The 13,802-nt window shown below is 48.1% G+C and overlaps 2 protein-coding genes across 2 annotated transcripts; both read left to right on the top strand.

Moving 5' to 3' along the window:
- The first annotated feature begins 25 nt into the window (after window positions 1–25).
- Window positions 26–2,116, top strand: dynll2b (dynein, light chain, LC8-type 2b). The gene is made up of 3 exons (XM_079738938.1): window positions 26–122; window positions 1,257–1,395; window positions 1,504–2,116. Exons 2-3 carry the CDS (start codon window positions 1,264–1,266, stop codon window positions 1,639–1,641), a joined length of 270 nt encoding a protein of 89 aa, XP_079595064.1. The 5' UTR covers window positions 26–122; window positions 1,257–1,263; the 3' UTR covers window positions 1,642–2,116.
- A 585-nt stretch (window positions 2,117–2,701) lies between these two features.
- Window positions 2,702–13,543, top strand: heatr6 (HEAT repeat containing 6; the record flags this gene model as incomplete). Its single annotated transcript, XM_079737620.1, has 20 exons — window positions 2,702–2,965; window positions 3,404–3,511; window positions 3,619–3,759; window positions 3,971–4,086; window positions 4,798–4,912; window positions 4,993–5,094; window positions 5,378–5,524; window positions 5,921–6,168; window positions 6,382–6,556; window positions 6,923–7,129; window positions 7,569–7,668; window positions 7,831–8,249; window positions 8,769–8,891; window positions 9,031–9,117; window positions 9,240–9,374; window positions 9,596–9,718; window positions 10,341–10,465; window positions 10,831–10,927; window positions 11,274–11,478; window positions 11,801–13,543. 20 exons carry the CDS (start codon window positions 2,702–2,704, stop codon window positions 12,415–12,417), a joined length of 3,654 nt encoding a protein of 1,217 aa, XP_079593746.1. The 3' UTR covers window positions 12,418–13,543.
- Between the last annotated feature and the right edge of the window lie 259 nt (window positions 13,544–13,802).

Raw genomic sequence — 13,802 nt, 5'->3', positions numbered from 1 at the left:
GATGTAACGCGGGGGGCGGGGCAGATACAAACGTAGTATGTCACAGCATAAATGAGCGACAAACGGACTGTGCAATTCTAGACAAGACGTTATACACCGAACTTCAGTAAAAACAAAAAAAGGTAAGCTTTATTTTCTGTGTCATTAGGGGCAATTGTATACCTGACGAGAGATGCGACCATATGAAGGTATCCTTGCGTTTAGTGGAAAAGAGTGGTTCATTGAATTGAGTCGTTGCAGTGCGTAGACTTTATCAAAAACACAAGGCGGTATCATCGTATTGCGTGGTCATGATTAAAGTTATACATGCCCAGGAGCGCAGAAGTACTTGGAATGACAAGCGTTTTCTTGCCCTAATTAAATCCGAATGCATACTATTGAACAGCATTTAAAATTGTGTTTAATGAAATATCTATAGCCCGTCAAAGTGGTCTTGTGCGTGGGCAGGTGGTCCACACGGATAGCAGGAACATGGCCTCATGTGTGCATACCCTTTCCAGTATTGTCTGCTTTAAACCACTGGTCTGTCTTTGTAAATGTAGATTCTTTGCATTTTTTGCCAATTTTGTTATTATAGTTGGAAATCCCCCTCAAACGACACTTTTTGGATCCCGGAGTTTATCCGCTATGTTCCTATGGATTGCAAAAAGCATGCAACCTACACACTTTCGCAAGTTCAATGCTCCCAAGATGACCCATGTTTGATCTATGTTGACATTATGCATTCATCATATGCATCGTTGGGCTCTATGAAGGCCAATGCTTTATTATTGGGCAGTTTATTTCAAACATTGCGTAAATGAGTCGAACAGACCGGTATGTTAACCATTATACCTCCAATGTCTTTTTGAAGACGTTCTTGTCATTACATGTGCAGTCTGGGAGACCAAAAACTGGACGATGCGCAGTCTCTGTCCAACCCAATACTAATATCAAAGTCAGCATTCAATCACAACAACCCTAATCAATAGTCTCATTCTAAGCAACGTTCACGGTAACCCAAGTACACCATTGCACCATAGCGTGGGTGTTTTCCTATGAAATGTGGCAATTGGGGACATTTGGAAGGGTGTGGGTATCCAAGGGCTCTAGACAAGTAGGTTAAAAGGGATTCTTCCAATAGGCTTGTGTTTTACAACCTACAGGTTCTCTACATTCAGTGACACGACTAAGGTTGATTGGTATCTTCTAAAGATGGGGTCATTACCTCAAATCCTTTTTGACCAGTTTGAACTGTTCTTTCTCTGTCCATGTAGAGCCACCATGACTGACCGGAAAGCAGTGATAAAGAATGCGGACATGTCAGAAGACATGCAGCAGGACGCAGTGGACTGTGCCACGCAGGCTATGGAGAAGTACAACATTGAGAAGGACATTGCTGCCTATATTAAAAAGGTGTGTTGACTGCCACGATCAATCACCACACTTTTCCTATTTCATAATGTTCCTTTATAAAGATGAAAGGCTCTCCGTGCCTCATCAATGGTGTTGTTTCCTCTTCAGGAGTTTGACAAAAAGTACAACCCCACGTGGCATTGTATCGTTGGGAGAAACTTTGGGAGCTACGTGACACATGAAACCAAGCATTTCATCTACTTCTACCTGGGCCAGGTGGCCATTCTTCTCTTCAAGTCCGGCTGAAAACGCAGACCTGCCTTCTACACGTTACTTTTAAGTCCTTAATAACTCTGCCTGCTGCCATTTGATTGGCCATGTTTCTACCTACCTCCACTCCTGCTTTCCAAATTATTGAATATGTAAATTGTTACCCATGATACAACCGGAGGAAGGAGTTGTGTGCTGTTTTGGATGGACCGAGATGGCTCTTGCCACTGTAGGGATGCGCCCTCAACATTACAACCTAATATTACAGTCAGTATCCCAACATGTTCTTGAGGATTGACTCATACTTTCTAAACACAATTATTTGGCTGTGCGATGCATGGGCCTTGTACATGATTTCATATAGATATGTTGTATGATAACTTGTTTTTTCATTTTATTGCCTAAAAGATATCTAGCAACATGATTCCCTTTTTGTTTTTGAAATGCCCAGTTCAGTTATGTTTACAAAGTTGGTGTAAAAAAAAAATGCTTTGATCGTTGCTGATACTTAATAAAGAATAATAATTTATGCCAAGCAATTAAAGTCATCTTGTTTATCCTCCAAACAGGGTCCTAAAGGTCTACCTCCCAAGCAGTTGTAATGTTTAACCAATGCTGCGTTATTTTAAAAGAAAAATGTAACTCCTAAAATCCCTGATGGGTATCCTGTATTCTGGACCCTGACTCCAAGGCCAAGACGGCTTCATGTTCAGTTTCTTTCCGTATATTCTAAGCTTGATCTTGAACGGTATTTTCTTTGCTCAATAATTGATATGAAATATTACACTAAAATCATAAAAGATTACTATCGTTTCGACCATTAGCACTCAGCTGGTGGTTCATTGGCTAGAGCGCGTACCATTAAGGCCCAGTCCATACTGCAGTGACCCGGGTTCGATTCCTGCCCGTGGTCCTTTGCATGTCATCCCCTCAATCTCTCATTTCTTCCCGTCTTGCACTACAATAAAAGGACCAAACCTTCAAAAATAAATCTTTAAAATAGAGAAAATCAGCTGCCGATGGAGGGCAGCACTGGGCTTGTATGAAATGCTCCCGGAAGAGGAACGTTTTTTCCGCATGTTTGCTTCCTGACAAAATGGCAGCGCGGTTTGTTGTGCCGGTAGGAGGAGATGCTGCTGACTTTCTTCACACAACTCTGTCCCCTAACGCTGTACCGTTTACCCCCCATGCCAGTGACTCGATGGACCCCGGCGTACACTTTGCCCGTTGTTCTTCCAAACTCCGTTCTCTGCGAGGGGACTCTGTTAACCTAAAAGAAGAGCTGAACTTGCTATTTGACCAATTAATCTCAGAAAACTACTACCAGACTTTCTGCCCAAGCATCAATTTTCGCCCAGAGGTAACGAATCTCCCCAGAACATATATGAAATCAATGCATAATGAGATGTGCTCCAAACTAATTTTGGAGAGACAAGCAGGTGATGTGTTAAAATAGGGCGTTTATACTCTTGTGTTTATTGTGGTGTGTGTGTGTGTGTGTGTATTTCTTGGTTCATGGTCGCGAACCAGTGCCAGACACAAGTTATGTTTACAAAACGTATGTTACTTTTCAAGCCTTTACCCATCAATCTCAAACTTACCCTAAAAATAAACATTAACCTATACCCTACCAGCCACCATAAAAATATAAAATAAATATATTGTATTATCATGGCAATGTCATGCCCTGTTCATTGAGCAGGTACTTGCTGTACAACATCGTAACCCAGGGTTTAATCCTTCAAGCAGAGCTGTTGTTTACATGAAAGACCTTTTTATACCTCTGATCATCCCATAGGACGTGTGTATCCTGCTTCGACACGCATGCACTCTCGTACCACAGAGTAACGAGCACCTCGTCATCAAATTCTGCCAACTCGTACACCATCTACTTAATCAGCTTAAGGTAATTATTGTACTTGGAAAGACCCATAAGATCACATAGTCTGTCATACAATGTGGAGGAGGGGATAATAATTGATCTCTTCCATGTGCATGTTTAACTGTATACAGGTAATCGTGGATGAGCCCACCTTACATGCACTAGTGAGTTACATTATCCGTGCGTTGAGCTTGTGCAGCAAGTGGACGCACACGGAGGTGCTGCTGGCTCTCTCCACTGTTCTGTATGGGAATGGACCTCAATGCCAAAAGGTAGGCGGTCCAAAACAACACCTTATTTTTGAAGTCCAATTTGGACAGTGGGAAACTGCATATGACACAGGATGTGTGTTAAAACATGCTAGAGCGATGGTTCGACTGCTAAGAATAGAAACAGATCAGTGTCATATCCAGACAAAGAGGTCCAGGTTCTGTGGGTCTATCCGTGGGTCGGGGCTTACGCAGATGAATCTCTCCTCCTCAGCACCTCCATGGGCTCTTGGGTGGGGAGGGCCTCCTGCTGCTCTACAGCGCCCCCTCTCAGCCTGACCTGGAGTTACGGCGTGTGGCTCTCTCCTGCATGACCAACATCTGCCTCGGGTGGGTTTGCACATCTTGCATAGCATTTTTTGGTGCGAGTGTGGCTCTCCATAAATGGACTGCATTTATACGTTGCTTTTCAAACCAGCGGCAGCTCAAAGTGCTTTACAATACTGCCTTTACAAAAATTCACACATTCACACACCTAGGGCGGAGTAAACCGTGGAAGGCGACAGCCGGCTCGTTGAGAGCAGTTAGGGTGAGACGTCTTGCTCAGGGACGCTTTGACACTCAGCTAGGTGGAGCCTGGAGCCTACCCACACACTCTTGTATTCGGCCCCCCACAGACGCACATACATTGGTACAATTGCTTTGACATCATCCAGGTACAATTCCCTCACCCCTGGTCTCGTCCATGTCCTGATACTGGGACCGTCAACAGACGCTATCCTGGCAATGGCCAAGAAGTGCTAGATCTGTCGCTAGTGTCTCAAGTCAAGCGTCCATTATTAAACAGTGTTTATCATGCTGCTCTTAAGCCTAAGGGCTTAGCAATCCTCCCTCTCTTGATTAATACAACGACCGCCCTGACGTCCATTAGCAGTGCCCTGTGATGAGTAAACGGGCCTCACAGACTACTACTAACACAGTACATCATTAAGAGTGTGTGTGTGTGTGTGTGTGTGTGTGTGTGTGTGCGGTAGACCAATAGTTTGTCTCCCAAGTTGTTGTTATTTACATAGCCATTTATACATGTGTGTGTATTTGTAGGATCCCTGGTCAGCTGCCTTTGGAGGACAAATACAGGAACCAATGTTACAGCATCTTCCTCAAAGCCCTGCAGGCGCCAAAACCCGCCAGCTGTGATGAGCTCCTGTACAGCGCGGTAGGGACTGTCACCAATGGTCAGGTCTCTTTTTCAAAAGAGTTTATCAGATGTGATGGTGATGTATGTGTTCTGTCCAGGTGATCCAGGGGGCGCTGAAGGGGCTGCACTGCTGCCTCTCTGGGGTAAAGTGGAGGTTCGGAGGTGGGGAAGAGGTTGGCGCTCTGCTAGCCACGTTAAAGGTAGGCTTTCCAATGCATTGTGCCTGTTACTGGCGGCGCTGTGTGTTTTGTGGTTAGTCATGGTGTGTGTTTTCTAATTTGTTATTCAATTCAGTGGTGACTGCGTGTTGCAGTCACTGCAAAGCGCTAGAACGGACGGAATAATGAAATAGAAGGGAAAAAAGTGTATACTGGATATGTAGACTGCTGCTAATTTAGTAACAACGCATACAAGAACGAACAGGTGTGTTTTGTGATTGGCTGTGCTGTGTGTCCTATGGTCGGTGATGCTGTGTGTCTCCAGAGGCTGATGTTCCAGGGGACTCCGGGGGTGAGCGATGAGTGGCCGTCCGTGCTGTACGCTGCTCCTCTTCCTCAGTACGAAGGCCCGTCCACGCCCAAGCCCCCCGAACCACCGAAGGAGGCAGCCACGCCGGGCAAAGCCTCAACCGTAAGACCCTCTCTAGGCGCCTACTAGTAACGACGAGAGAGCTTCTAGTTGCTCTCCAGATGCCGACTAGTCCCCGAGCAGTTGACTACGTGTCTTGCAAGACGACTGCTGGTTATTGACTCTATGATCGTCTGATACTTGCTTACCGATTCTGGGCTTTCCAAAATGTCACGTATCCAACAGTGTCTCCCACCCTGTCATGTGAAATCCCACAAAAGAGACTTCCCTCACTCTAAAATGGGACTCCCTGGCCGAGATGGATAATCCCCCAATGGATTCACTCCCGGCCAGTGTGAGCCGTGGAGTTGTTATCCCTGGCTGTACTTTGTGGTGAGGCTCAGTGTTAGCCTGGATCCCTGTGTTGAAGGACTGGATGTGTCTTATCCATCCTACCAGAATAAAAAGAAGAAGACCAGGGGGAAGGGCAAGAAGGCAGAGGTGAACCGAGGAGACGACGGGGACGAAGAGGACCGAGAGACGGTGGTCCCTGGCCTTCCCAAAGGAGGGGGTTGGGGAGGAGGAGCGTCAGGAGGGGGAGAGTCCTCCACCAAACCCCCCACTACGTCCCTCTATCCCGCCTGGAAGAGAACCAGCTCCGACTCAGAGTTTTCCGATCTAGAAGGCAGTGCACAGTGCAAACTCAGGTGCTCACGTTCATACCGTGTTATTACATGATGTATGTGTGTGTGTGTATGGGGGGGGGGTACCTTGTGTGTGATGATGTTTTAGGAGTTATTTTTATCAAGTCCTAAGATCATTATCTGAAACAATAATCTTGGAGAAAAATTTCAATGAACTGTTTCATCGTACTCTACTTGTTTACATGCGCTTGATGTTTTGCCCCGTTTCGCCCGCAGGCTGTACCAGGGGCGTGTGCGACAGAGCGCCCTCCACTGTCTATTAGCGGTGGTGAGGGGCGTGGAGAAGAGGATGCTGTATGGCTATTGGTCCTCCTTCATCCCCGATGCACCAATGGCCGGACCGCCTCCACTCACCCTGCTGAGCATCGTTCTGAAGGACCCCTCACCCAAGGTCGGTCGCTCTCTCTCTCTCTCTCTCTCTCTTTCATTCACTCACTCACTCACTCACTCACTCACTTGCTCACTTCAGGTCTCACTCACTCATTCACACCCAAGGTCCCTGTCTCACTTTCAACGGGACACAATATAAAAATAGAATCCCTTTGTTTTCCTTTGAGAAGGGACAGTAGTTAACTCTCATTTGTGCATAATTATAACGACATCGTTGTACACACCCACTTATCAAACCGATTCCAGAGAGGTGATCTTGCCTCAGGTGGCATCAGATCGCCCCCCCCTTTACAGAGCTAGTGTTGGTTTTGGTTATAGAAGTGTTGCGACATGCGTAATATGGTTTGTGGGCGTTCTCCGCCATCAGGTGCGCGCCTGTGCGCTCCAAGTGCTGTCGGCCATGTTAGACGGGTCGCGGCATTTCCTGGGCGTGGCCGAGGACACGGCGTCGCCCCGGCCCTCGTTCACGCCCTTCTCCCTGTCGCTGGCCGCCACCGTCCGAGAGCTGCACCGCTGCCTCACCCTGGCGCTGCTGGCCGAGACCTCGGCACAGACGCTCACGCAGGTCATCAAGGTGAGGACACAAACACTCCAGACTGGACCGCATGTCCGCGTGGGCGGCATGGGGCTCGGGAGGTGGAGCGGTGAGGGCTGGTTTACCGGACGGCTGCGAGTTCGTTCCCAAGTGTCGAGGTGTCCCTGAGCAAGACGTCTCACCCCGACGACTACTGACGGGCTGGCTGTCAGGGGCAGTCAGTGGCCGCTGTTGGTGTGTGAATGAATGGGTGAATGTCAGGCAATATTGTAAAGCGCTTTGAGTGGCCGCTGGTTAGAAAAGTGCTGTATCAATGCAGTCTATTTACCATATACAACCAGAGCTGGAATTTAGCGGGCTTTTGACCATGTTCAAATAATCGAGTAAGGCTCCCTGTGAAGGTTGACTATGAAGCTACTTATATTCCTGGTAAATGCATCTATTTTGTGCGTGTGCATGCCTTTTCTCTCTGTGCTAGTGTCTGGCCTACCTGGTGTCCAACGCGCCCTACCAGCGCCTCCGCCCCGGCCTGCTCAGCCCTCTCTGGAGACACCTGCGGCCCTACGTCCGCCACCGAGGTACGCCCTCCTGTCCGTACCGCCATGATGCTGTCACGACCGCTGCATCGGCGCCAGTCTGCACCTTTAACCTCCTGGGGGTTGCTCTCTCTCTCTCTCTCGCTCTCTCTCTCTCGCTCTCCCCCCCCGTCTCTCTGTCTCTTTCTCTCTCGCTTTGGACAGACGTGAACGTCCGCGTCTCTGCGCTGACGCTCTACGGCGCCATGGTAACGGCCCAGGCCCCCCTGCCCGAGGTGCAGCTCCTCCTGCGGCAGCCCGAGGGCAGCGGCGGCGGCGGCGGCGGCGGCGGCGGCGGCGGCGGCGGCGGCAGCGGCGTGGGCACGCCGCAGGACGCGGCCCTCAGCTGGAGGCACAGGGACGGCCTCTCCTCGCCATCTAAGACGCCCGGCTCTCGCGGGCGCTCCCCCCGCCTCCGGACCCCGGCGGAGCAGGACGGGGCGGAGCCGAGCCCCCCCTGGCTGCTGGAGCTGTGCATCACGCTGGTGACGGAGTCCCGGGACGAGCAGTCGGACGGCGAGGCTGGCGGGACAGCGGCCGCCGTGGCCTCCGAGCCCTCCCCCGTCCGCCTGGAGGCACTGCAGGTGAGCCCTGCTCGGGTTTGTGTTTTGAGTGTGAAATACACTGGTGCGTTTGTTAGGGCTGAGCGATTAATTGAATTTTGATCGCGATTTTCGATTTTAGCGTCAAATGATCACAAAATTAACACAATCGATTTCTTTCTATTTTTTTTATTTTTACGATTTTTTTAAGATTTTTTTAATGTTTTATTGAAAGGGCAGGTCAGCTGGATACATATCTGTGTATCATTTTAGATTCAAACATTTTCTTTTTGACCATTTTGTGTGTTTTTTTTAAGGCGAAATTTCAAAGTTCTCAGTTACAACGTTTTTTTTGGGAGAGACATGCTGAATAAATCCAACATGTTTCCAAACTCAAAAGTAATCGTTTGAATAAACGTGATTTCAATATCGACCAAAATAATCTAGATTATGATTTCTCCCATAATGGAGCAGCCCTAGCGTACGTGTGTTTAACAGGTTCTTCTCTGTGTGTGTGTGTGTGTGTGTGTGTGTGTGTGTGTGTGCGCGCGCGCGCTACAGGTTCTCGCCCATCTGGTGCGGGGCTACTTCTGTCTGGCCCAGGTGTGTGTGAGTGAGCTGGGCCAGGTGAGCGCCCGATGCCTCCAGGAGTCGGACCCCTCCGTCCAGCTCCACGGCACCAAGGTCAGACCGCTACCAGCGGTAGCTTATTACCCAGGATAGCGCTTGCCTAGCTCGGCGCATTGTCTTTCACCAAATGACCCGTGCTACCTGTGGATGTACACGTGTGTGATGTTTTCCCGCTCTGGTCACGTGTGCGTAGCTGCTGGACGAGCTGGGCACGGGGATCATCCAGCAGAACCGACCGGAGAGCACCGTCCCGCTGCCTGCCCGGTTGCCCATGAGCCAGGTCACCACAGCGCTCTGTTCTTTAGTATGCTCGACATGCTGCATGAGCGAAAGGTCATTGCAACACTCCAGGCTGCTATTGGCGCTACTGGTTAAAATACACTGCTAAAAATGTGTGTGTAGGTGGTGGAGTTTTGGACCGAGGTCCTTCGGGGGCCCCTGAACGGGGCCCTCCAGAGTGAGCATCACCCCACCCTGCAGACCAGCGCGTGTGACGCGCTGTCCTCCATCCTCCCTCTGGCCTTCGCACAGCTGGAGGTAAGAGCCTTGTGTTTCACACGGGTGTAGCATACCATGAGCGTTGTGTGGTTGCAGGAGTACACGTTTGTGTTGGTACTGTTTTGTATTACATTGACGACGTTAGTCCGAGGCCGTATTGTAAGCGGTCTTTGGTTTCATTATGTGATTGTATTGCATACAGGATGAGACTGTGTGTGTGTGGGGTGAGGGGATTGAATGTGTGTTCGGCGTGTGTGCAGGATAAGGTCCAGATGATGTGCATCACTGTGCTGCTGGGCCTGACCTACAGCGAGAACTCCCTGGTGAAGGCGGCGGCAGTGCGGGCTCTGGGGGTCTACATCCTGTTCCCCAGCCTCCGAGAGGTACCCTCCCGGCACCGGGCGGGGACCGGCCCTGGCTCTGCGCTTTCTTCAGTTAGATAGAAAAGATTCTGTTCGGATACGTGATCTTTTCTCACCGAAAAGGCTGTCTAGATATTGGTTTTGTCTGAGGTCATGTTTTTGAATTTTGAGTTTATGTTAAAACCAAAGGACTTTTCTAAGTCAAGCTCCTAAAAGTCAATATCCTTTAACCTCCTTAAATGTTGGATAGAAACCCATCAAACTATTGTGTGCACTCACACAGGTTTACCATGTATACATTTCAGTCCTGGCCTTTGAAGACCATTAAGATGTTCATCTGTTTATCAAGTCAATATTAGGCTGTGGCATAATGTTAAATCCTGAAGTGGTTAGAGAAGCCGGAGTTAGCTGCCAGCTGCCATTGTTCTCCAACACCATTAAGCCTGGGTCGGACTGCATGAAGCTCATTGAAGAGGCCAAGTGTTTATCTGAATATCTACGGTTGTGATAATATCACTACACTGTTTTATTGCCAAGCAATCTCAGATTTCAATCCTGACCATGTCCTGCATGATGAAATTAGTTTTGGATTGGCCATTCAACAACCATGTTGAGCATGATTAAATTCTCTCTCTGTATGCAGGATGTGATGTTCGTGGCCGACACAGCTAACACCATTCTAATGGCGCTGGAGGATAAATCGCCAAATGTCCGAGCCAAAGCTGCCTGGTCGCTGGGAAACCTCACAGACACGCTTATTGTGAACATGTAAGCATTAAGTTTCTACATGCTGAGGGTTCCTCGGTAAAACGGCACACTCTTTGTTTAGATGTAAAAGATCAGTTTCAGAGTTTATTGCCAACGTGAGAACAGTTTCTACACATTGGTACTATCTATCTGAACTGGTGTAAACAATGCCAGGGTAACGACTTTGATTTGCACTATTGCCATATTGCCAATCTGTAGGCAAATATTCAGGATCTTCAAGAGAAGAGGCATATTGTAAACTGTCTTTATTGGGGAAATTCTGCTTCATTATATGTGGAGGGGGGGTTGTTATTTTTAACCAAACCTGATGTACAGCTAATATGTCCTGAATAAAATGGCTGACTCAGAATGGTTCCCCGGTTCAGGGAGAGTGTTGGCACTGACTTCCAGGAGGAACTGTCCGACATGCTGCTCCTGAAAATGTTGCAGTCCGCCACCCGGGCTTCTGCTGACAAGGACCGGGTGAGAGGAGGCCGGATTAACATCCACTAATAATCTGGTTGATGCTTTACTCTGCTAATTCAGACCACATTTCATGATAACATGGGGGTCCAAGGCGGAGCGGGGATGCATATGTATTACTACTGTAACTAATCTTGCCATTTAGCAGACACTTTTATCCAAAGCAACTTTAAAGTGCTTTGCAGTAAGTAAGAGATCTTCAAGTATAACGACAGGTAGACTGCGGGCATTGCAGTTGGAACCAACAACATTTTGGCAAAACACCTCCCACAGACCAGGCCCATCAGTAGAATACCTGAAACCTATCCATCATATAAAATGCCCTGTCCTTATTTGACTGTTTCAGGTAAAGTGTAACTCTGTGCGTGCACTGGGGAATCTACTCCACTTTCTGCGGTATGGCCAGCTGACTCGCTCAGTGTTCCAGCGCCCTCTGGAGGAGGCTGTGAGGGTTCTGGTACAGACCGTACAATCAGAGGCCACCATGAAGGTCAGATGGAACGCCTGTTATGCCTTGGGAAACGCCTTCAGAAACCCCGCCTTGCCACTTGGTAAGTCCTCTCAAATGCAAACCGCTAAATTCCCAAACATGAAGCTGTCAATTAGAGGGATTATCACAATGCAGGGATGCGAGTTGTACAAAATGGTTACCTGTCATCATTGCATAAAAAGTAGCTTCCATGGCAATGCTCCCAAGTGCCTTTATTGATTTCCATTTTTGACAAGAATCCTCTGCACTTATCCTTTATAAGGATGACCTCAACACTGATATCCAAACTAACATTCACCCATTCATTCACCCATTCATTCACACACCAACAGCGGTCACTGACTGCCCCTGACAAACTGATATCCAATTTTGTCCCTGCCTAGACTCCGCCCCCTGGTCCAGCGATGCCTTCTCCGCACTCTGCTCTGTGGTCACTTCCTGTAAGAACTTTAAGGTGCGCATCAAGTCAGCCGCCGCACTCTCGGTGCCGGCCCGCCGCGGTTGCTACGGTGACATGGAGAGGTTCATCTGCGTGTGGCAATCCCTGGCCACGGCGCTGGAGAACAGCGAGGAGACCCACGACTTCCTTGAGTACCGCTACTGCGCCAGCCTGCGCGAGACGCTCCTGCAGGCGCTGGTGCACCTGCTCAGCCTCAGCCAATGGGAGGACATGCCCGCACTTGGGGCAGCGCTAGCGGGAGATGAGGGCGGGGCCATCAGAGGGCACCTCCTCCGCTACCTGCGGGGGGAGGGCGGGGACAGAGGGACGGCGGGGGAGGGGGAGAGCGGGACGGAAAGCCTCAGCGTCCTGCAAAGAACCGAAGCCCTCCAGCAAACGCTGGCTAGGCTGAGAGAGCTACAGGTGGAGGGGGAGGCTGAAGGGGTGAGGAGGGAGAGGGAGAGCGGGAGGGAGAGGGTTGTGGACTATCTGGAGGATCTGCTTAAGAGCAGTGCTGAGTTGGAGCTTGCGTTGTCAGCTTCAGCCGAGCCAAGCTTATGATTCCCCCTCAGTCTTGTTAAGGCATGACTGAGAGCGAACAACAGGGCAACAAGCCGAGAATGAAACCAATATACAGCCACAGACTCATAATGTATCTTCAGCAGTGTTGGGACTAACGCGTTATTAAGTAACGCGTAACAGTAACTACGTTACATTTGTGGTAACGAGCACTGTAACTAATTACTTTGTCAAAATCAGTAACGCGTTATCGTTACTGCGATTTAAACAGGCTCGTTACTCGTTACTTCACGTGCATAACCCAGGACTACAGTTTCGGTGGTGGACGTGAAGCGGACGTGAGTCACGTGACGCAGCGAAGCGCAAGTAAATGAATTAAAACAATGGCGGCAGTCGACGACGGTCCAGGCGTTGTATTTTTCTCATGGAAATATGCACATTATTTTTCCTTTCTGACAGTAAAAGACACAAGGAATATTTTGGTGACCTGTCATCTTTGTGGAGGTTCGAAAACTCTAGCCACATCAAAAACTAGCAATTCTAATCTGATGAAACATCTTCAGAAACAACAGGCATCTACCAAGCTAGTTGAAAAAGACCCTGAAGGTAACACAGGTGATGCTGCTGCTAACGTCAGCTCTGCCGACGCTGAAGGAGAAGCCACTCCAGCCAAACAACAAAAGCTTGATTTTTTAAAGCCTGTTGCGCAGTCTATAACCCAGACACAGCTAAACAAATGATGGAGATGTATGGACAAAGACTGATATAGACATAGACATACTAACATAGACTACTAAAGCAATTTATCCACCATTATTGAATTCATCAGTTTTATTTATCTAAACGGCCAGAGTGGAGGAAATATTATTTTTGTTAAACATTAACTATGTTTGTGAGGCTGAAAGTACTTTTTATTTATTTAGTTTCTCTTTGTGAGGCTGAAAATACTTTTAAGTTTGCCCATCATTATTGATGATGAGGTCTCCAGTTGGTGGAGTTTAGCTGTTTTGAGTTAAGGTTAACTTACAAAGAACGGATAAACCTCACTGTGTTTACATTGAAAACATCTATTGTATCAGTTTTGCATTATTGATTCCTACAGTTGCTAAATGGTCTGAGGCACAGTTTAATTTTTGCACTGCCAAAACTATACTTTGTACCTGTTTCAATGGCTACGATAAATATGCCTATCAAAAGTTTCAAAACATACTGTATTTTGTGTTTTGTTGATCCACTGCTTCATCGTAGTGATACTGGGTACAATGATCAAATTTTACAGTTGTTTTGTCGAACACTATGCCACATCAACCCCAAAATAATGTGTGTGCATTTGTAGAGGGTTGGAAACAGTTGGAAACAATGGAAATATTTCTATTTCTACACTGCTATGGCACGTTCAGGTCACTATGTGGCGCATTGCGCTTGTG

Source organism: Pollachius pollachius (genome assembly GCF_949987615.1).
Source record: "Pollachius pollachius genome assembly, chromosome: 6".
Lineage (NCBI taxonomy): Eukaryota > Metazoa > Chordata > Actinopteri > Gadiformes > Gadidae > Pollachius > Pollachius pollachius.
Note: the sequence above shows the minus strand (reverse complement) of the source record. Positions and strands in the feature narration are given on the sequence as shown.